Raw genomic sequence first — 22,336 nt, 5'->3', positions numbered from 1 at the left:
TGAGCCACACCAGTCAGGGCTATATATTTTCTTAACCATCTACTTTCTCGTCTTAGGAAAAATCTGTTAACTATAATATATGTGTGATTGTTTAATGTTCATCTCCCTAACAGACAATAAGTTTCTCAGAGATGGGGATAGTGGGTGTCCTTTCACAATCAACCCCCCAGTGCCCAGTACAGAGCTTAGCACAGGGTAGAAGCTATGGAATATTAAAATTGAGGTGCTTTGAAAGTTACGAATCTTTTTGAGAGGCACATGTATGTTGGGCGAGTGTGTGAAAATTTCATTAAAAGAGGCATAGATTTTAAAACAGTCAAGAGACCCTGTATATTAGGTAGATAGTTACTTATGATGTTTACTTTTTACTGGGAATATGAGTTTTTGGATATAAATTTTACAAGGCCAGTTCAGAGCTGGACTCGTCCACTGGTTTTAAAATCACCATGTTGGCTTTGGTGTTCTGTGTAGTTGGGGGTTCATGAGGCTATAAATTGGGGCAGAATAATTTCAAGTTGATAGACGAAGGAGAGTGGATGGACTGCAACAGCCCCGGGTTGATGGCAGGCTGATCAGAGAGCTGTGGTGAGGTGTCAGCATGGTCTCTTTTTCCTTGTTCTATTTTGACATCCAAGTAGGAAAGGTTTGGGCCTAATACTTCATACTTTTCCAGAGAACTTTTGATAGATTTTGAGAGAGTTGCCTAAGAAAATCCCTACTCCTCTCCTGCTTTTTCCTCCCTTTCCCCTAAGAAAAAGAAAAGAAAGAAAAGCAGAGAAAACAAATTGGAGTCCCCAGAATGAGCCTGACTTTGGATTCTTATTCTGGCTGACTTCCTGTGGGGCTTAGGAAGGAGTCGGTTTTAAGAATTGCTCTCTCTGGCCTCAGCTTGGAACTGCCTCTCCCCCCGAGCATTCCACAGTTGGTCTTGGATCATTGACTGTTTTTAGGGTCTTTTGGAAGGACTTTATTTTTAAAAACAACAACAAAAAAACAGAACACCAAAAACCCAAAAAGGAAACTAATTTGCTTTCAAGATTTCAAGTAGTACCCAAGCCTCCCTCTGCCCATTCCAGCTGCCCCGAGCCCACTCCTGTTGGCAGTGTTTTCTCTGTTCCTGTAAATCAGTTATATGATTTCATTTTCGTGTACACAATGAATAATAAAAACTACAACAACCTGGATCTGCTTTCCTTCAAACTCACTTGTGTCAAAATCTCAGTGCATTTGTATTTTTCTTACTTCTGCTTCTTTGGGTGTAGCTAGGCAGCCCGTGACACATCCCCAAAACTGGACCTTGAATTCTCGGAGGGGCGTAGTGAAACTGACTCAATGCTAACACTGCAGCTGTGAAAATGTCTCTTACTTATCTTTTGGCTTTTGCACCATTAGCAAAACCGAAAGTGCAGGGGAGTCAGTGCTCTGTGCCAGCCAAAATATCACGCACTGGAGTGATTTGATTGGGTTGTGACCTTTAGTCTGTGTCTTCGCCCTTCCGAGCAGAGCTGAGCTCTTCAAGTCAGGCCATCTACGTTGGATTCCAGCTCCGCCACTTTCTGTGTGACTGTAGTAAGTAGCGTAACCACTCCTTGCCTCAGTTTCCCTGTCTGTCAAATGGGGACACAATCATGCCTACTTTGTGGAGCTTTTTGCAAGAATAAAATCACTCAATGATGGAAAGCCCATAGTCAGTGCTCAAGCATATTGCCATTCTGTTAAATTATTACCACTTGTGTTTAATAACTTCATATTAAAAATAGGCCACCCAGTTGTTTAAAAAAAAAAAAAGACTCAGCAACTGAACACTCCGCGTTCTAAGGCAGGGATAAAGAGCATTCTTTCCTATAATAAGAACATAGCTGTCAATAAAACCTATTAAGAAGCAAAAAGCCTTCTGTGCAATTGGCAGTTCACTTTCCCCTGTGACATGTTGGTACCAACAAAAACCAGAAACATAAGTGCATGAATACATGTGATATTTTCCCATATAATCTTAAGAGCTCCCTCTTGTTTTCTAGAGGTGTATATAAAAACCCCAAAGACTCTGACGTGAATAGTTTTTATTATATTTGTAAGCCTAGTGCAGATGTTTTGTGTTTAAGTTCTTCAACACTGATTTAACAACATCGGTTAAGTGTTATTTAAAATAGTAATTAAAACAGTATGATATTGGTGTAAAAACATGCATATAGGTCAATGGAACAGAATAGAAAGCCCCAAAATAAATCCATGTGCACAGGGTCAATTAATATATGACAAAGGAGCCAAGATATACACTAGGGAAAAGGACAGTCTCTTCAATAAATGATACTGGGAAAACTGGACAACCACATGCAAAAGAATGAAACTTGACCACTGTCTTACCCCATACACAAAAATTAACTCAAAATGGGTTAAAGGCTTGAATGTAAGACATAAACCATAAAATTTCTAGAAGGATTTAGGCTCCTTCATATAGATCTTGGTGATGAGCATTAGAATCTTATACCAGAAAGAAAAGCAACAAAAGCAAAATAAGGAAATGGGACTACGTCACACTAAAAGGCTTCTGCACAGCAAAGGAAACCATCAACAAAATGAAAAGGCAACCTCCCGAATGGAGGAGTGAAAATATTTGCAAGTCATATATCTGATGAGGGGCAAATATCCAAAATATATGAAGGACCCATACAACTCAAAATCGGAAAAAACAATAATCTCATTTAAAAATGGACAGGACAGAATGTCTTATTTTTTTCCAAAGAAGACATAGAGTCAATAGGTACATAAAAAGGTTCTCAGTATCACTAATCATCAGGGACATGCAAATCAAAACCACAATGAGAGATCATCTGTTAGAATGGTGATTCTTAAACAGATAAGAAATAACAAGTGTTGACGAGGTGTGGAGAAAAGGGAACCCTCTTGCACTGTTTGCAGGAATATAAATCAGTGCAGCCACCAGAGAAGATAGTATGGAGATTCCTCAAAAAATTAAAAATAGAGCTACCACATGATCTAGCAATTCCATCTTTGGGTATTTATCCAAAGAAGAAAAAAACACTAACTCAAAAAGATGTGTGCACCCCCGTTCATTGCCGCATTAGTTACACTAGGCAAGATAGGGGAACGACTTAACTGTCCGTTGGTGGATGAACAGATAAAGAATATTATTCACCTATAAAAAAGAGTGAAATCTTGAAATTTGCGACTTGGATAGACCTCAAAAGCAAAGTAAAATAAGTCAGACAGAAAGACAAATACCATATAATCTCTTATATGTGGAATCTAAAACACACCAACCCAAGGTTATAGATACAGAAAATGAATTGGTGGTTGCCAGAGTTGGGGGTGGGGATTGGGAAAAATGGGTGAAGGGGGTATACATTTATTTTTAAGAACTGAAATGTAGCCGTGACTGCTGTGGCTCAGTGGGTTGGGCATCATCCTGTAAACCTAGGGGTCGCCAGTTGGATTACTGGGCAGGGCACATGCCTGGTTGCAGGCCAGGTTCCTGGTTATGGGCATGGGAGAGGCAATCAGTCCATAAGTCTCTCCTCTTTCTCCCTCCCTCCCCTTTTCTATAAATAAATAAAATATCTCTCTCTCTCTCTCAAAATAAGAAAACTTAAATGTAAAATAGCCACGTGGGGCTAGTGGCTTCTGTATTGGACCATACCAGCCTAGAGCAATTGGGGGGGGGGCGGATTTCTATTGAGCTAAGCTCACTCTGTGCATTATCGCTATTTCATTTAACTCCTAAGTCAGCCGCCTTTTGCTGATGAAGAAGCTCAGCAAGGTCGAGTTATTTGCCCACAGCTTCACAGCTAGGAAATGGCTGAGTGGGAACCAGGCAGGATGCTCTTATCACTATGAGATGAAGCCAAACCACAGGCAGGACCAGGTTAAAGACTGTAAAACAGTCCTTTGTAGTCTGATTATTAAGGCGGAACCTTGTAGAGCAATTGGAAGTTGGAAAAGTGAAAACCCTGCCTAATCCCAGTGGTGTGACTGTTAACAATATTGGCATGTTTTCAATACCTTACATGGTTCTAAAATGGAATTTTAGATTATACACCTTTTTATGTAGCTCGTATATTTTTATTTACTAACTTTGCCTATCATTAAATGTTCTTTTACAACATGATTAAAAAAATAACTGCATGGTGTTACACCACGTGGATATTCTACAACTGATTCTAATCCATTGCGCATTATGGAGCATTCAGGGTTATTTCTAGTTTACACTGCGGCAAACATCCACGGGCCTAAATCTATCCATGATACAGTATGTTTCCCCTGTAAGCAGAATATGACAGCACCCAACCCTTGGGGCCATTCTTTTAATTATTTCCCAATGATACCTTGTTTTAATTTTTTCTTGCTCACTGGTGAGGGGGATCCTTTTTATCTTCTCTTTATATATTTAGCCATTACTTGTAGTCTCTGTGAATTGTCTGTTTAGGATCTTACACATTTTGGTCAGGGTGTTGGTCTTTTCTTGTCATGGAAAAGTATTGACCAAAGAAGGCTTTTAACCATTTGTCAGTTGTTAATAGTGATTTCCTTTTTCTAGTTGCCCATTCATGGCCAGTTTCAAACATATGTATGGGACATATGGCTGACAATACTTGAAAGAGAGTATCTAGTCAATCGATTCTTTAATTTTTTTTCATGTTCTTAGTCATCTCTGTGTAAATGCAAGCCGTAAAATTGAGAGGTAGTTTCATGGAAGGCGTGGGTGGACTTTTGCCTTCTGACGTGTTTAAGGGTGTGCCTCATTCTGCTGCACTCTGCAACGCAGCACCGTTCAAAACAAAACAAAACAAAACAAACCAACCCATTTCCAATAAGCTCATACAGGCTTAAAATAAGCCACCACTTAGATCTGCGTGGGTCTGCCTTCCCTGACCAAAAACCCCTCACCGAGATTGGAAACAATAAAAACAATAAGAATTATATATCCAAGAACTGTGTTGGTCACTGAGACCCCCAATAGATTGAATGACCCCATAGGTACATGATATTTGCAAACACCTGAATCATCCTCATATTTAAGACCTTCTCCACCACTTTCCCCTCTTCTCTGCCATCTCTGGAGGAGGAAATCCTAAAGGACATCTCTGCCACGGTTCTTCTACTCCCCACCTCCCAGAGGCTCTCCAAGGCGGTCCCCCGAGGTCCTGATGTGGGTGGGGCCACAGTACCTCTCTCTGCCTATCCAGGCCACACCAGAGAGAATCAGGAAGAGGCAACCTCTGGGTCTGGTATCCAAATTTGTTACACCACAAATATTTAAGTACCCATTATATGCTAGACTATAGGGGTACACAATGAATTAAAACAGAAGTCATGGCCTGAAAGAAGCAAGTGTGTCTTGGGGAGCACATACAAGAAAGCAGGCAATGGCAAATTCAGGGACAAATCTCAGGGACAAATGCTCCGAGGCTTATTTTATAGTGTTTTAGGAAGGGAGGCGGGTGGGTGACGCAGTGACTGTGGCCCTGTGACTTAGTCCCTTGTGTGTTGTGGCCTTCAGAACTGCACCTCCCCCCGACCCCGACCCCCACCTTCTGAGTAGGACTATCAGCTGAGTTTTGCTTGTACCAATAGGCGATGGGATACCGTGGTCAAGAGCAGAAACCTGAATTTGGGGTCTGAACCCGGAATGCCATTAGCAGATCCTAAGGCAAGTGACACGAACCTCCTTGAGAACTGTTTCCAAATCTGAGTTGTGCGAACGATGACTCCTTATGGGCACGGCGAGGGGGAGATGAGAGTGCAATACAGTGCCAGTTACAGGAACTGCTGCCTCTTCTTGAACCAAACTACCTGCCGGCTTTATCTTGTGCAGGGAAGCAGCTACCTTGCTCAGTGCCGAGCAGATCATTAACACAGAATAAGTGGAATTTTCTGGCCTCTGTCCTGAGGTTAGAAAAGGACTGAGGAAGACATGACCTCGTCAGACCCTTTCTCGGGTCCCAGGGTGGTGAGGGGTGTTGTAAGGCTGTGCCCTGGACAGGTGGGCGGGGCCCGAGTGGACAGATTGCCTCTCCAGACTCAGCAGTGCAGATGTGAAAGGGGCCAGGCCTCCTGCAGGTCTGGCAGCGAGCCTTTCCTCTCTCTCCTCACAGGATGGACCCCATAGCTTACGCTGAGCTGTTGAAAGAATCTGGCAACCAAGTTTTTAGGAATGGGAACTTCTCTCTGGCCATCAGAAAGTATGATGAAGCCATTCAGGTTCTCCTGCATTTATTCCAGTGGGGGTAAGTGTTTGCATTTTCTTCCCGCCTTTTTTTCTTCCAAGTTAATGGGAATTCGGTTATGTTTTCTTGTCATTTCTCACCACATTGCCTAATTTCTGTTTTCTTTCTCCCTCACTTCCTGTTCTTCTCAATCTTGTCAGCTCAGAAACTGAACAGACAATGCTAGAGTAATAAGGGAAATAGAAAGTGAAACCTAGGGGACTGTTGATAAATATTACAAAGCTTTCGCTTCTGTCTGGTTATGGGATCAGAGTTTCTGGGATGACCAAAGTCCCCAAACTTCTTCGTTGTCATTCATTTCATTATCTTTTTTATTTTTATTTTTATTTATTGATTTGAGAAAGAGAAGGGTGGGGGAGATATCTGTTGTTCCACTTATTTCCACTTTCAGTGGTTAATTCTTGTATGTGCCCCAATTGGGAATCAAACCCATAACCTTGGTATATTGAGATGATGCTCTAACCAGCTGAGCTATGTGGCCAGGGCCATTTCATCTGCTTGAGTACCTTTGCCACTTACCCCCTGGCCACAGTGCACACCACTCAGGAACTGAGTCTCACCTCTTCCTCTATCCCTTCTACTCCTGGTAGACCTGTTCCCAAACATTTTAGTATCATGATAATGCTTAAATATTACGGAGGACTACAAAGAGCTTTTGTTTATGTAGGCTTTTAGCTGTTAATATAGTCTGTATCAGAACTTAAAACTGAAAGAAATTTAAAATATGTATTTATTCATCTACTTAAAATATCAATAAGAAATCCATTACATGTTAATATAAACATATTTTTTATATTTATATATTATTTATTTATTGTAGAGAGTGGGGAAGGAAGGGAGAAAGAGAGGGAGGGAAACATCAATGTGAGAAAGAAACATTGATCAGTTGCCTCTTGTATGCATCCCAACTGGGGACCAAACCCTCAACCTAGGCATGTGCCCTAGCTGAGAATTTAACTGGTGACCTTTCACTTTGCGGGATGATACCCAGCCAACTGACCCACACTGGTCAGGGCTAAGTAACATATTTTAAAGAAAAAATAACTATATTTTCCAAAGCAAACAATTTGGTGAGAACACTGGCACATTTTACATCTTTGCAAATCCCTTCTCAGTAGAAGATATCAGGCTTCTCACATCTGCTTTTGCATTAACCCTTTGAGTGCCATGCGTAATTCGAAATTTAGAGCAACATGAGAAAAATTATATCAATACATAATCTGAGGTACAGAGAAAGAGAATGAAACATAAAACACAAATTATTCCATTGCTATTTATTTACATTTATAGCCATCAAAAAAACAGTTGCTGAGAAAGACGCTGGCTCTTTTGGGGATATTTGTCAGCGTCACTCACAGAGATGTTGGCACTCAAAGGGTTAATCTGTTGTGAATCACATGTCATGTAGCCTCTGGAAAATCTCCTCAACACATGTGAGAGAATGAGTGTGAAAGAAGTATACCGTCTTAGTATTATTATTGTATTAGTTTCCTGTTGCTGCCGTAACAAGTTACCACAAACTTAGTGACTTAAAACAATACAGATTTATTATCTTACAGTTCTGGAGGTCAGAAATCAGAAATGAGTCTTAACAAGGCTAAAATCAAGGTACTGAGCAGGGCTGGTTCCTTGCAGAGGAAAATCCATTGTCTTGTCTTTTTGAACTTCGAGTGGTTGCCTGTTTTCCTTGGCTTGTGGCCCCTCCCTCTGTCTTCAAAGCACATCATTCCATTCCGTGTCCGTCATCACATCACCTTCTCTTCTGCTATAGCCCAGTTTCTCTCTGTCTCTCGTTCTCTCTCTCTGTCTCATAAAGATGCTTGTGATTTTATATAATCTCGTACAATCTCTTTTCAAGATTCATAAATTAAACACATCTCAAAGTCCCTTTCACCATAAAAAGGTAACATTATTTGGGGATCATTATTCAGTGTACATACTGCAATTGTGAAAATATTTTGACCTTGTAGGCCACCTGAAATTGTCTTGGGGACCTCCCAGAGGTTCCAGTAGAAGCAGAACTTGGCATTTGTGAGGTACATGCAGCCTAAACTTGTACTTAGAAATGGCACTGAATTAAAGTACTGAAACGTGGCTCCCTCCCCTACCTCCCTATTGCCATGGTGTCTACACTCTAGCTGGACTTGAGTTGAGTGTAATTGGCTTGAGCCTGTATTCCTGTCATTCTGCCCCCTTCTGGTTCAGCTCAGAACTGTGTCAGAGCTGGATTTAGAGCTCCTCACTCAGGGCAAAACGTCCAGCTTTCTTAAAGAGGTAGCATTGGAAAGTGGTTACGGCCATAGACTGACCCCACGCTGTGAGTGTTCATATCTCAGCCCCACCACTTGCTATCAGTGTGACTGCTGATGGGATTTCTGCCCAGAGTCTCACATGTCGCCTTTTGTGGACCTTTCCAACACTGTGTGTCTTGCCCATCACCTGCTTCCTGCCTTCCTGCTGACATAGGGATTTACAGAGCCAGTGTTCTCAGAAGGGGACTGGGAGAAGCAGGATGGGGCAGGGGATGACCCCAAGCAGGGATGTTGTCTCATCTGGAGTCCCCTTCAGCCTGATCCCCTCGGGGAACTTGGGAGTATGAGTTGTGCTGCAGAACTGGTCCTACTTCGGGGCAAGGGGGCTGACCTTTCGATTCCCGTGTTAGTCCCTCATTGGTTGTAGGCTGTCTGGCCCCTGGGAGTGGTCCTAGGGGGTGAGGCTGTATTAGTCTGCTAACAGAATACTGCAGACTGGTGGTTTAAACAGCAGGGATTTGTTTCTCAGTTTTGGAGACTGGGAAGCTGCTGGCCAGCTCAGTTCCTGGTAAGAACTCTTCCTGGTCTGCAGGTGGCCGGCCACCTTTTCACTGTGTCCTCGTATGGGGGAGAGGGAGAGCAAGGAAGGTCTCTGGTGTCTCTTGTTACAAGGGGATTAACTCCTTCATATACGCACCCCCCCCATCACCTCATTTAAACCTAATCACCTCCCCCCAACCCCCATCTCCAACACCATCATGTTGGGGGGCTAGGGCTTCAACATATGAATGGGGGTTGGGGCACAATTCAGTTCATAGCAGGAGCATAACTTCCCGTGGAGAGGCTGCTCCCCTTAGACTGAGGGTAAATCACTGGAGCCCCTACCTCTGCAGCCAACACTCGTTGCAGAGGGGGATGGCTGCTCTGGCCAGGGTCCCTGGGCTGGACACCAGGACATCTACTACACTTCAGGCACAGCTGCCTTGCCAGTCACCCACTGGGTGCCCCACTGCCTCTTCTGTGCTTCTGGGTCTCATCTATTGCCCTAGAGGGAGTGGTGGATGCTGAGAGAAGCCAGGCACACGAAGCATTGGGGTGGGGAAAGGAGGAGAGGGGATCTTTTTTCTTTGCTTTATTTTTGTGCTTATCTGCATCACATTACTTTTCTATAGTGGTTTGTATCATTTTCACCATTCAAAAATATTCCATGAAGAAGTGTAAGCCTTGCTTGCCCCTCCAACCTTACCCCATCCCATGTGTCTTAAATTCAAGGGCACCTGATCTGTTCACATATTGTGATATATATTGTGTTTTCCTTCTTCTGACCTGACTTTAGCACGAACCTTGCGGTTGTATTGCCGCAAGACCCAGTCAAGAGGGGCTGTGCCCTGCCGCACTTCAGAGGGACCCCTTTACCTTCCCCCGGCCGCACCCCCCTGTCCCCACAGGAAGGAGGCTGCGGGCCAGGGGCTTCATCCACTCAAGAGCCCTTCAATCCCCTTTGGCCCACTCCGTGGGCACTGGGACCCTGGAACTCCTGCCCATGAGTCCCGTTCCCAGGCTCTGCACAGGCTCCTACCTGTATCCATTCTTCTGAGGACTGGCCAAGGTCAAGGGTGTGGACAGAGCTTGGAATTGTGCCTCCTGCAAGGCAGGATGAAGGCGCAGATGGAGAGAGAGGGCAGAGTGGCAGGAACACAGGCCTGGCTTACCCTGCCCTGCCTCAGTGCCTGAGCTCATAAATTTGAACCTTGCCTTCCCGTTGTTATAAATTACGAGGGTAGAACCTATTTTATTGAGCAGTGTTAAGCTTGAGTGGTGGCCTTCACATATTTAGACAAGCACTGGAGTACTGAAATGGGGCTAATACAACGAAGGAACTGAATTTAAAATTTTATTTCATTTTAGTTAATTTGAATTTAAATAGCTACATGTGGCTAGTGGTTACTCCGCTGGGCAGTGCAGATTAGCCACCTGGGGTGTGGGCCTCTCTGCACTCTGGTTCTGGGTCCTGCCAACGTTAGGGCGGCCCCGCCAATATAACAGAACAGTGCTCGTCCCGTGCCTCTCACGGTAGGTCCGTGGGGATGGGGTGCTCACATGCCTGTGAAAGGCCCCTCCTGTGATAAGTGCTGCCTCCATTCAGCAGGAAGATGCATGTGCTGTGGTTCACACCACGTCTGGACTCTGCTAATGCTCAGTGGGCAGCTCCCATCCTCTCCATCCTTAGGAACAGTCACCACTTTTTCCAAGGTGACCATTAGTGGTCAATAGGGTAGTGGAGGCTTTGGGAGTGAGGAAGGACAGATCCGTGCCTTGCAAGCGCCCCAGGATCTACAAGGGTCAGCTCCGATAGGCACCACTGGGACATTTCCTGCTGAGACCTCATCAGGATGGCAGCAGCCAGCACCAAAATGGTGCCTTCAGTGACTGTTTTCTGTATTTGCAGGAAGACAGTTTTATGATCCCCAGCGTGTTCTTTCTCACAGAGTCCCCCCCAGGGAGCTGGCTGTGCTGCTGTGCAACAAATCCAATGCGTTTTACAACCTTGGGAAATGGAAGGAGGCGTTTGCAGCTGCCAAGGAATGTCTGGAGTGGGATCCATCCTACGTGAAGGTACGGTGCTGGGGGCAGCTGCCGCCTCCCTCCCCTGAGCCTGCCTCCATCCCTCCCTTCTTTTTGAAACAAGAGTGCTTCCCATTCAACTCTCTTTGATTTTCACACCGATGCCCGTGGGCATGCGAGTGGTACCCAGAGGAGAGTAACATCCATGATGGCCGAGTGTTGGAATGCCCTTGGAGAGGAGAGCAGGGCTGGGCCTCTCGGCAGGTGGAGCGCAGTGGAGATACTCTTGGAGCTCGTTTTGTCCTGAAGGAGTTACACCAGAATTCATAGTCTGTTCGTGTCCTTCACGGCTCCCAAGTTTCCTTTTAGCAAAGCTTTATTTCAGACGCAAGCTGGGTGGACGACATATGCCGATTCTTGAGGTAGCATTTCTTACAGTAGAAATAAGGCTCTCGGAGGGCTCAGGGAAGTTTGAGAGGTTAGTAAGACCCTTTCAGGTTGTTAACAAAGGTCAGTAAATAATTACTTGATTGTTTTTTCAGCTAAAATGCTTTAAGTGCCCTCTCTGCCAGGCACCTTCAAGTTCTTGGTGTCAAGGCAGACAAAAGAAGTGGAAGACACCATCCCAGACCTTGAGTAATTCACAGTCAGGCTGGGGAGAGGACAAGCATGTGCAGAATCAGAGGCCTTAGCTTACATTCTGGGACTGTCTGAGGCAGTAGACCCTGAAGTGTCAAAATAGCGAGATGGACAGATTATAGAGAGGCTCCCCGAGAAAGTGGGGGGAGCCCAGCCCTTTCCCCCTTGTGCTCGCTTGGACTGGTTTCAGACAGTTGGGATGAGTTACTTTTCCCTCTCTAAGCCTTCATTCCCCTACTGTAAAATGAGATGATACCTATGCCTTAGACTTGATTCAAGGATTAAGGACACGGGAAGTTTAGCTGTTGGCACTCAGTAAATAGGGGTCTGCCTTCTGTCCTCAGGGGTCTACATTTTGTGTACCACCGACTGCTAGAAACAACGCAGTGGGAAGTGGGCGGGGAGGTTCAGCCTGCAGATTATGCCAGCCTTGAGGGAGGGATTTGTGTATTTACAGTAAACCTCTTCTCATGGAGGGTGGATACTTCAGGAATTTTTGAGTATTTTTTGAAAATGGTAGTGCATTCCTGAGGAATTCTGCCCAAAGACTTTCTGGGATTTTCCCATCCCATTCTGCCCCTGGGGTAGGGTAGGGAGTATCTGGGGTCCACCTGCGTTCCTGATGTTGAGCCTTGGCAGTGGCAGGTGCGGGGCGGCCTGGATGATGCTCTGGGCTTTTCTTTGAGTGGCTACACCTGCAGCAGCCCCTGAGCAGAGCCACCAGGACCAATCCCCCATTTTTACTCAGAGCTTCTGGGTGTTTCTCTCTTTCTCCATTCTTTCCCTCTGCTCATTTCTCCCCCCGAGTGTTCCTCATAGTACAGGAAGAAAATGACCTTTTTCTTTACCCTCTTTTGGTTCAGTGGCTCAGGGTCCTGCAAATGTGCCTGATATGAGACAGACAAACAAGAGAAAAAGCAGACAGACTTTAAAAAATATATATTTTATCAATTATGCTATTACAGCTGTCCCAATTTTTCCCCCTTTGCCTCCACCCGGTACCCCCATTCCCTCTAGCAATCCCCCCCCCTTAGTTCATGTCCATGGGTCATGCATATAAGTTCTTTGGCTTCTCCATTTTCTGTATTATTCTTAACATCTTTCTATTTTGTACATACCAGTTATGCTTCTTGATCCCTGCACCGTTACCCTCACTCCCTCCCCACCCCCCGCCCCCCAGCTGATAACCCTCCACATGATCCCAATACCTATGATTCTTCTCCTGTTCTGGCTATTTGCTTAGTTTGCTTTTCAAATTCATTGTTGATAGTTGTGACTTTGTTGCCATTTTAATGTTCATAGTTTTGATCTTCTTCTTTTTCTTAAATAAATCCCTTTAACATTTTATGTAATAATGGCTTGGTGATGCTGAACTCCTTTAGCTTTACCTTGTCTGGGATGCACTTTATCTGCCCTTCCATTCTAAATGATAGCTTTGCTGGATAGAATAATCTAGGTTGTAGGTCCTTGATTTTCATCACTTTGAATACTTCTTGCCAGTCCCTTCTTGCCTGCAAAGTTTCTTTGAGATCAGCTGATAGTCTTACTGGAATGCCTTTGTAGATAACTCTCTGTTTTTCTCTTGCTGCTTTTAAGATTCTCTCTTTATCTGTAACCTTTGGCATTTTAATTATAGTGTGTCTTCATATGATCCTCTGGTTTAGGACTCTCTGTACTTCTTGGCCTTGTATATATATTTTCTTCACCAAAATCAGGAAAGTTTTTTTCACCGTTTTTCCAAATAAGTTTTCAATTTATTGCTTTTCCTCTTCTCCTTCTGGCATTCCTATCATTTGGATGTGGTTATGTTTGGAGATGTCCTAGAGGCTCCTGACACTATCCTTGTTTTGTTTTTTTTTTTGAATTATTTTTTCTTCTTGCTATTCTGATTGAATGACTATTTCTAATTTATGTTCCATATTGTTGACTTGAACCTCGGCTTCATCCCCTCCGCTGTTGGTTCCCTGTAGATTTTTCTTTATTTCACTTAGTGTAACCTTCATTTCTCCCTGGGTCTTTTTTATGCTGTTGCTGTACTCAGTGAGTTCTTTGAGCATCCTGATAACCAGCGTTTTGAACTGTGCTTCTAATAGTTGGTTATCTCCATTTCGTTTAGTTCTTTTTCTGGAGTTTTGATTTGTTCTTTCATTTGGGCCATGTTTCTTTGTCTCCTCTATTTGGCAGCCTCCCTCAGTTTGTTTCTGTGTATTAGGTCGAGCTGCTCTGACTCCCTGTCTTAGTAGTGTGGCCTATTGTGGAAAAGGCACCTGTAAATTGTGTGCAGCGAAGCCTTAGGTAGTTGCCAGGGTTGGGTAACCTGCTTCACTGTTTTGTGGCTCTGTATGTGGGGGGAGGCCTTGGGGAGGGAACAGTGCTGCTGCCTCGGTTCTGGAGGTTTGTCTCGCACTTGCCCTGTTTCCAGTCACTTCCCTTGCTCCCCATATACGTTGGTGCCCTTCCAGCTGTTGCCTGTCGCTGAATCCCGGGGTTGGGGTGGAGTGGGAGCATCAGCGTAAGTTCTAAGTCTGTGTGGGCCCTTTAAGAGGAGTCTCCTGAAAATCCAGCAGTTTCTTCCACCACCCCAACCCCCACTGGGCTGGGTGGTCTGATTTGGGGCTGGGACTCCTTGCTCCCCAGGTATCCCTCCTGATTTTTAGCCACCGCATGTGAATGTGTGACTGCCTCTTCCCCCCACCTCTCAGTCCATCTCTGTGTCTCCACCCCTCCTGCCTGTCTGGATGAATGTGGCTTCTTTAAACCCTTGGTTGTCAGGCTTCCATACAGCTAGATTATCTGCCAGTTCTGGGTGACATTTGTGTCGTGGTCTAGTTGTAATTTTTTTCTGTAGTTGTGCAGGGAGGCAAAGCACTTTTACCTACGCTGCCATCTTGACTGGAAGACTCATCAAAAAGCACACAGAGTTTATTTGATGTTAATTTTTACGTGACATGGGAGCCTTCTGAGAAGAGACGTGGGTAGGCTGAAGAGCTTATATGCCAATTTTAACAAAGAGAGATAAAATGTAGAGACACAAGAAGGCAGAGGACAGTGTTTTAAGGACTTTTAGGGGCTGCAAACTGTGGAGAAGTATGTATTCGGGGAAAGGAATGGAAGCCAAGGGCTATCTTAACGAGATTTGTTTCTGCAGGCGCATCTCAGTGCCGACTTTCTGTCTCCTACATGGCCATAAAAATTCCTCAGGGGAGGGGATTTATGCAGTCCTCCTTTCTCATATTTGGCGGTGGCATATTCAGAGCCTCCTCACCCCCCTCTAAAATAAAAATATGAGACTTAAATCTGAAGAAGTCAAAGAAACGGGAAATCTACCAGCTTTTCTGGTTAGGGGGAAAAAAAAACAACTCTTTTTCTTTTTGTGATTGTTATCTGAGGTTTAGACTTTGAAATGAAGGTTAAGGCAAATTAACAAATAATCAAAGATTTGGTTTTAAGTGGAACTTTAAGCGCCAGTGCAGTTGGGTGGTCAGAGGTGGGGGAAGGCAGTAAGCATCGTTTGGTTCTTACTCAAACCGCAGTACAGGATGCGAGGGGCCCTTTTGCATCACAGACCATTTTTCTGTATTACTCATTATAATTTTCCTCTCTCTACAGAAATACATTTTTTTTTCTTTTTTTTGGTCTCTGGTATATATTGCCTATGATGTGGAGCTCCATAAATCTCAATGCTTGTGATTGCAATTTTCCCCCCTACATACCCAGGGCAGATTCGGCCTCCTTTGATTGAAAGGATCAGGGAACAACCTCTGTGTTTACACGACAATCTCGTCCTTTCCCAGAACACTGGAGTGGTGGCATTTTTTTCATTCCTCTCTTCTTGCTTAGGCTGTGATGTGAAGCATGGGTAAATAAACCACCCAGATAATTGGAAGCAGCTCAGCTCCCTCCTGTCTCTGTATCAGATGCTAGATGCCATGTGCGTCATAGATTGGAAAGTGATTATTTTCTCAGCACTTAGATAATGGCAGGAAAAATGCGGCCCAGCATCTAACGTGGTCATCGTGTGTGCAGCACCTGCTAGAAATCCGTGTTTACCCAGAAGGGAGATTCTAGAGCTCATTCCCCATGGCATTAATCTTGCTCTTCCCTTCCGCAGAAGAGAGGGGGATTGTTAAGGTTTTCCTTTCTCGCCTTTCCAGGGATACTACCGAGCTGGCTATTCCTTGCTGCGGCTACTCCAGCACTATGATGCTGCTCGCATGTTTTTTGAGGGGCTTGAACTTTTGCAGGGCAGCAGCGATCAGACCCAGTTTGCCGATTTCCTTGTCGGAGTCTTCACCACTATGGGCAGTAAGTCTGACTTGAGGAACCCGATGACCTGTTCTTCCCATCCACTTCCTCATTGTCTTCTCTGCATCTTCTGAAAATCATTGTTTTGTCAGAAGCCAGGCTGGCCAAACAACTTCTCTTGGAGCCTGTCCCTTGAAGAAATCTGGACGGTTTGCATTCTTTCCCCATCATTAAGAGGGAGCAGTTAACAGGACTTCTGAGGGCCATGCATACCCTACTTTTCTACCAAAGTACTCCTGTTTGGAGCGGGAAAGTAAGCCCATGCCCAGTTTCTAAATTTTGAAAAATATACTTATGGGAATGTTGTACCCTTTCACATAATATATGATGGTTTTTGACATTTATTTATTGTTGGAAATTAATAACCCTGGATGAGGTGCCACGTTATTCTGTCTGGCCTGTCCCCTTGGATGTTCTTGTCATCCATGGGTCTGAGAAATGTGGGTCACAGGATCATGAGATGCAAGGTTGACAGGACACCAGGTTAGAAGAATATACGTCGATATGTTGATATGGGTTCCAGTCTTTATTTTTGTCATGAACTAGCAGCATGATATGCATTGGAGCCTGACTTCATCTGTGATAGTTTCTCATCTGTTGGGTGAGAATAGTACTTGTCATTTTTTTTCTTCAAGGAAGTGGATTTTGTAACTTCCCTTAAGCTTCCATTTTCTCCGTCATAAAGGGAGAGAATAGGCACTGGCCTCGTGGCTTGTTTGAGGGATTAAATATAAACACCTATCACAGGACTTGGTGACTAGAAAAGCTGAGTGAATGTTGGCTCACCTTACGCTAACGCCTAGGGGATTGCTTGTCACCCCAATTTAAAATGATTGCAACTTCATGTATATTTAATTTATCATGTGTCTATGTGCTGTCTTCATTGGAAGACCTTTTCCCAAATGTTGTAGACTTCCCCCAAGTTAAAGTATCTGAACTATGGAACTTTCTTTCAGGTGACCCTGTTGTGTTGCAAAGTTTCATGCCCTACTTTGATCACATTTTCACTACTGGATTCTCAACAGAAGTGTGGCAAGCTGTCATAGAAAAACTGGCAAAGAAAGGATTATGGCATGTAAGTAGAAGCAGACAGCTCCCTTGGGGGAAGAGCACATGCTACGTTAAATGGCTTTTCTCTGCTGGCCCTGGGGGATTGTCATTTATTATCTGTTTTATCTCTTATGCCAAAATAACTTTTTAACTCTAACATCATTAAAAATGGAAAGTCATTGAGATATATTAATTAGCTAGTTTACATTTTTAAAAAGTAATAGGAAGTATGCCCAGTTTGTGGCGCCCGCACTCCCTGGCCTGTGTTGCCATCATCATCCTCAAAGAAACGTGAGGTCCAAATGCGAATGGTGGCATGGAATGAGGAAAATAAACAATACATGTTAATCTTCCTGATCTTTGCACACCGCATTCGCCAGTGGGGGCCTACATGACCTGCTTGGGTAGCTTTACAGTACTGCTACCCAGAGGTAGCCTTGGGGGCATAGGACCCGAACCCAGAGCCAGGCACCCAGGGAATGGAGGAGCAGAGTGGCTGGTGAAACCTGGCTACAGCGTCACAGCGATGTCTCTGTGACCCCTAATCCTCCACTTTCTATTTTGGACTAACTACTTCCCCTCTCAGCCCTACTTCCTCATTTGTAAGTTGCAGGATATAAACCTCTTTCCTTGGGGTTCTGGTGAGGTTTAGAAATAAGGGACCATGAGCACCTAATAATAATATCAGCTAATGTTTATTCAGGGCTTACCATGTCCCAGGAACTGAGCTAAAGGACTTTCATAATACCTGGCATGTGCTGGGTGCCCACTGAATAGTAGTTATAGTTGATGGTGGCCTGTAAGCGCTCCTGAGAACAGGCTGGCCAACACTGGGAATGTCATTAGAAAGGGCCCACTGGGCTTTCTAAAGCTGGGAAGTCCAGGAAAGTCACCAAAGCAAGGGCAACCTGTCAGGACTCTAGAGCCAGGCAGGCTGACTGACTTTACAATACAGAACTCTTCACTCTGGGGGAAGGGCATGGATTCTATTGGAAATCTAATGAAATCGATGGAACTCTCTTTTCATACACACACAGTTATGGGTATAGTTTCAGGGTGTTCAGCCACTAGTTCCTGTAATAAAAGGTCTTGAGAAGACAGGCAGCCAGGAAAACCTAGGAATCCAGCCCAAGTGGCAGGTCCAATATCCTACTAGCAAATATTTAAAACAGAGGCGCTTATTTAAAAAAAACCCAGAACTGCCAGGCTAGCCATCAGGACTGTTAGAACTTCAGACCATCATCTTGAATTGAGTAGCAGCAGTGTGGCCTGTCTAGAGCAAGCCGGTAAGAGTGGGGACCAAACTGAAATAAACTGGAGGCAAATGTGGTTACAGGCTCAGTTAGTGGCAAAAGGACATGGGAGGGATGTTGATTTTGAGACCAGGCCTCCAGTCGTGGCCATACCAGAGCCTGGGACTCTTAGACCTGTTGACATGCCTGTGTGATCTCAGTAAAGGGCCTCTCAGCATGTGCTACCTGTGTGACCCAGGAAAACTAACTTAACCTCTCTGGGGTGCTGTTTCCTCAGGGGTTTCACAACTGGCTCTGAGAAAACAAAATTCCCGATTTATAGTGTTTGCCAATTTCTGTGGTGTAAACACCTCGACCATGGCCAATTCCAAGCTACTAACACAACTAACAGGACTTGGAGATGGGAAGAGAAGTGTGCAGTCAACTCTCACTATCTGCTGGGAGCCAGCTCCAGCCCACCACTCGGCGGGGTCTCATGGACCCCAAAGACTTGGTGCTTATGTGCCAAAGAACTAATGGGGATGTTTCCAAAGGACTAGATTGTTCTGCTTGCTCAGCGTTACGAACTCTGCCACTGTGCTCTCTGCAGTCCGGCATGACGCCCACTGCTCCTGTCCTCAGCACGCTTCCATGCGGAGAGAGTTTAACTCTGGGTAAGAACAAGAAGTTGGCCAGAGAGACTTTGATTCTCCTGTCTCGGGTTGAAAAGCTTGGCAGGTGGCTTTTAAAAAAGAGGGCCAGAGGGTGTTTTTTTTTTAAAAAGAAAAAAAGATTTTATTTATTTATTTTTAGAGATAGTGGAAGGGAGAAAGAAAGAGGCTGAGAAACATTGATGTGTGAGAGAAACATTGATGAGCTGCCTCTTGGCCCACCACCCAGTCGTGTGCCCTGACTGGGAACTGAACAGGCAACTTTGGGTTCGCAGGCTGGCGCAACAATCCACTGAACCACACCACCCAGGGCTGCTTTCTTCTTTTTTTGTTTGTTCGTTTTAAAGCTTAAGATAGCTTTTGCTTTAATAACCTCTGTGGAGAACATCATTATTCCCAACCTTTTCTTTTTCTCCCCTTGTCAGTCATTTCTACTTCTGTCAGCGAGAAAAGATCGGCTACCAAGAAATATCTATGTCCCAGACTTATCACTGAAAAGTCTCTTCGAGGTAAGGTGGCTTTTTGAAGTACATGACTTTACTTCAGGCTTGCATTTAGGACCTTCTTTCTCATCTGCCTACCTGCAAGTTTGTTATTTACGATAATATTATGTTCGGGCCACAACAAATCCAGGTTTTACCGATTCTGAACTGTATGGGTGAAGGAGTTTGAAGTTTCATATTGATATAGTGACTTCTGTGAGTGTTCCCGTGTGTTTTCTTTTCCAGAAATATGTCATTGGATTTTATGAGAAGATGGAACAGGTGCCCAAGTTAGTCCAGTGGCTCATCTCCATTGGTGCTAATATTGAGACTATAGGACCGTACCCCCTTCATGCCCTCATGCGGCTCTGTATCCAAGCAAGTGAGTCTTCTCCCAGTTACACACCCTCCCAGGGGCCCTTCCCGCTCAGAGCCCTGTCTCTCTGCTGAGCTCAAGCGCCAGCAGAACTTAGCCACCTGAATGGGGACCATTCAGATGTTTTGAATATTCAATGATTGATTATTCAGATGAACGAAGGCAGCAGGGACACAGCATCATTTTTATTTCTCTGGAGACCTACTAGCTACAGAAGGGCCAGACTGAAAGGATTCTGTGTTCTAGATAACTCCTGGCAGTAGGGTGGAGCCCTGGGACCCAAGGAGTGGAACAGGACAGACAGCCTTTGCTGGGCAGAGCTCCCTGGGGAGCTGTGCAAGTTCCTCCCTCCGGCAAAGGCACATGTGGCTTTTTTTTCCAGGTTCAGGGTTATTTTCTCTGTAGCCTGGAGAGCCGAGTGCTGGGGGGATGGGGTAGAATCCCAACAGAAACGCTGGCTTTTGCTGATACAGATTGCTTGTGGTCCTTTTAAAGGACTACTATTTCCATAAAATGTTTCTTTAAAAAATTTTATTACTAAACACACACACACACATTTTACACTTTGTATAGAAGCTTGTTAATCTTTTCCAAGCAGTTGTGGCATCACCGTGGGACATTTACCCACATCATTTTAGAGCCAGAAGGGGCCAAGAGAACTCGCCTAGACAGTATTCCTCTTCTAGGCTGTACCATCGCCCCAGGAGTGAGGACATGGAGATGCCCAAGGGTTTGAAGGCCTGGCACCCCATCTAGATTTGCCCTGCCGTTATTCACTTTATGTATTGGGGAACTTATAAGAGATTATGTTCTTACCCAGGGATTGGTGGATAAAACATCAAGTAAAGTTTCATTAAAAACCATCTAATCCAGTTTCCCAGTTTCAAATTAGGGATCTGGAGCCCAGAGAAGTGTGCCCCTGGTTATGAAAATTGGGCTTCCTCATTGTGGCTGTACTGGAGCTGTATTCACAGATAAGAACAAGTCTTCAAATTTATCCTCGATTCGTTTCTGAGAGGAAAACTCTGACATAGTGACAGGTGGTGTCCACCGAGTTGGCAGAAGTGTGTGGCTTTCCTTGATCCCAGGAGCTACACGGAAGGGAGCCTGGGAAAAGAATTTAAAACATATGTCCTGTTAATAGTCATGTAGTAGAGTCATCTATTCAGAGACACTGACTTGACAGGCACTGGTGGGCCCGGCCCGGTTTCTCTTTCCAACCAGTGTTCATCCCCACTTGCTGTGAGTATCGGAGGGTCCGGCAGAGAATTGCTCTTTGCCAACAGGCACCACATCCCCGAGAGGTTCTCCCTCAACCTCACCTTCCTCCCTGGGGGTATTGTGTAGGTCTCAACGGACTACCATGGGGGTACAGAACTAGGCAACTTCTGCCTGCAGGTGGGTCAACTCTGTGGTGCAGTTCACGCCCCAGAGCTCCCGTGGGATCAGACCAAAGCAGACTCAGCTGAGACCGCTGCTTGCCTCGTTCCCCAGCCCTGTCCTGCTCCCCGCCATCTCTGTCTCCCAAGTTCCCTCTCTCAATAAGTCACACAGCCAAGAATCTTTGTCTCAGGCTTCGCCTCTAGGGAATCTGACTTGAGTGCATTAGGAACAACTTTCTGAAACTCAGCCTTTCAATTCACAAACTCCTGTGTCTCCCACACCTGTGAGTGGTGAGTGGCAACATGAGCCAGGTTCCCCACTCAGTGCCCGCAGTGTGCTGCCCATTGATTTGCTCTGCTGGTTGTCTGTGTGCAGCGAAGAACATCAGTAACTCATCTTAATGCCCTTCAGGGGAAAACCATCTTTTCAGGTGGCTCATGGAGTACCAGCCGGAGTGGAAGGGCCGCGTCAACCAGAAGGACCAGGATGGCTGCACCGTCCTGCACGTGGTGGCCGCCCACTCCCCAGGATACCTCATCAAGCGTAAGTGGCGACACCGCAGTGGAGGGCGTGCTGAGGCTGGAGGACCTCAGGCATTGGAGAACCCACCCAACAGGCCATTACGTTTTACCCGTTCCATCCTGAGACGGGCTCAGGGGGTAAACTTTGCCTTGAGTTAAACATGATGGGGAGGGTCATCTGTAGACAGAGGAGGTGGGGCGGGAGAAGGAAGAATTGCTGGGCTCTGCACGCTCCCTCGGCTTTGAATGGCTTCTGCGGGGTCGACTGACTCGAGGACCTGGGGTTCCAGTTGCATTTGTTCCCGTCCTCATCACGTGGTTCCTCGGCGCTTTATTTTATGCCAAATCTGGGCTCCACAAGAGATAAATCGTGAACCAGATAACAGAGTCCTGCCTTCTTGGCACTTAGGCTCTAACACAGGAGTTGCAGCCTCCCATGCCCGCCAGGGCCAGCCAGGCCGCGGGCAGAAGTGGGGCCAGCACCCGGGAGGAGAAGCTGGCTCTTCGCAGACGCACCTGGGTGCCTGTGACACAGGAGGACCGTGCGCACTCCCTCTCAGCTCTGCGAAGTCTCTCGTTTTCCCGGAAGCTCTCATGGAGACAAGCATACTTCTT

At 45.3% G+C, this 22,336-nt stretch overlaps 1 protein-coding gene across 1 annotated transcript in view; it reads left to right on the top strand.

Annotated features, from left to right (window-relative positions):
- The first annotated feature begins 6,059 nt into the window (after positions 1-6,059).
- Positions 6,060-22,336, top strand: part of TRANK1 (tetratricopeptide repeat and ankyrin repeat containing 1) — a 71,693-nt gene continuing 55,416 nt past the window's right edge. The window contains exons 1-7 of the mRNA XM_090284478.1: positions 6,060-6,245; positions 10,987-11,113; positions 15,856-16,006; positions 16,963-17,081; positions 19,385-19,468; positions 19,688-19,823; positions 21,612-21,743. Coding sequence (XP_090140604.1) covers positions 6,115-6,245; positions 10,987-11,113; positions 15,856-16,006; positions 16,963-17,081; positions 19,385-19,468; positions 19,688-19,823; positions 21,612-21,743 — 880 coding nt within the window. The 5' untranslated portion in view covers positions 6,060-6,114. The remainder of the gene's footprint in view (positions 6,246-10,986; positions 11,114-15,855; positions 16,007-16,962; positions 17,082-19,384; positions 19,469-19,687; positions 19,824-21,611; positions 21,744-22,336) is intronic.

The sequence above is a fragment of the Furipterus horrens genome, unplaced genomic scaffold (genome assembly GCF_987537825.1).
Source record: "Furipterus horrens unplaced genomic scaffold, mFurHor1.1.pri manual_scaffold_7, whole genome shotgun sequence".
Lineage (NCBI taxonomy): Eukaryota > Metazoa > Chordata > Mammalia > Chiroptera > Furipteridae > Furipterus > Furipterus horrens.
This window is presented reverse-complemented; position numbering and strand designations above follow the sequence as displayed.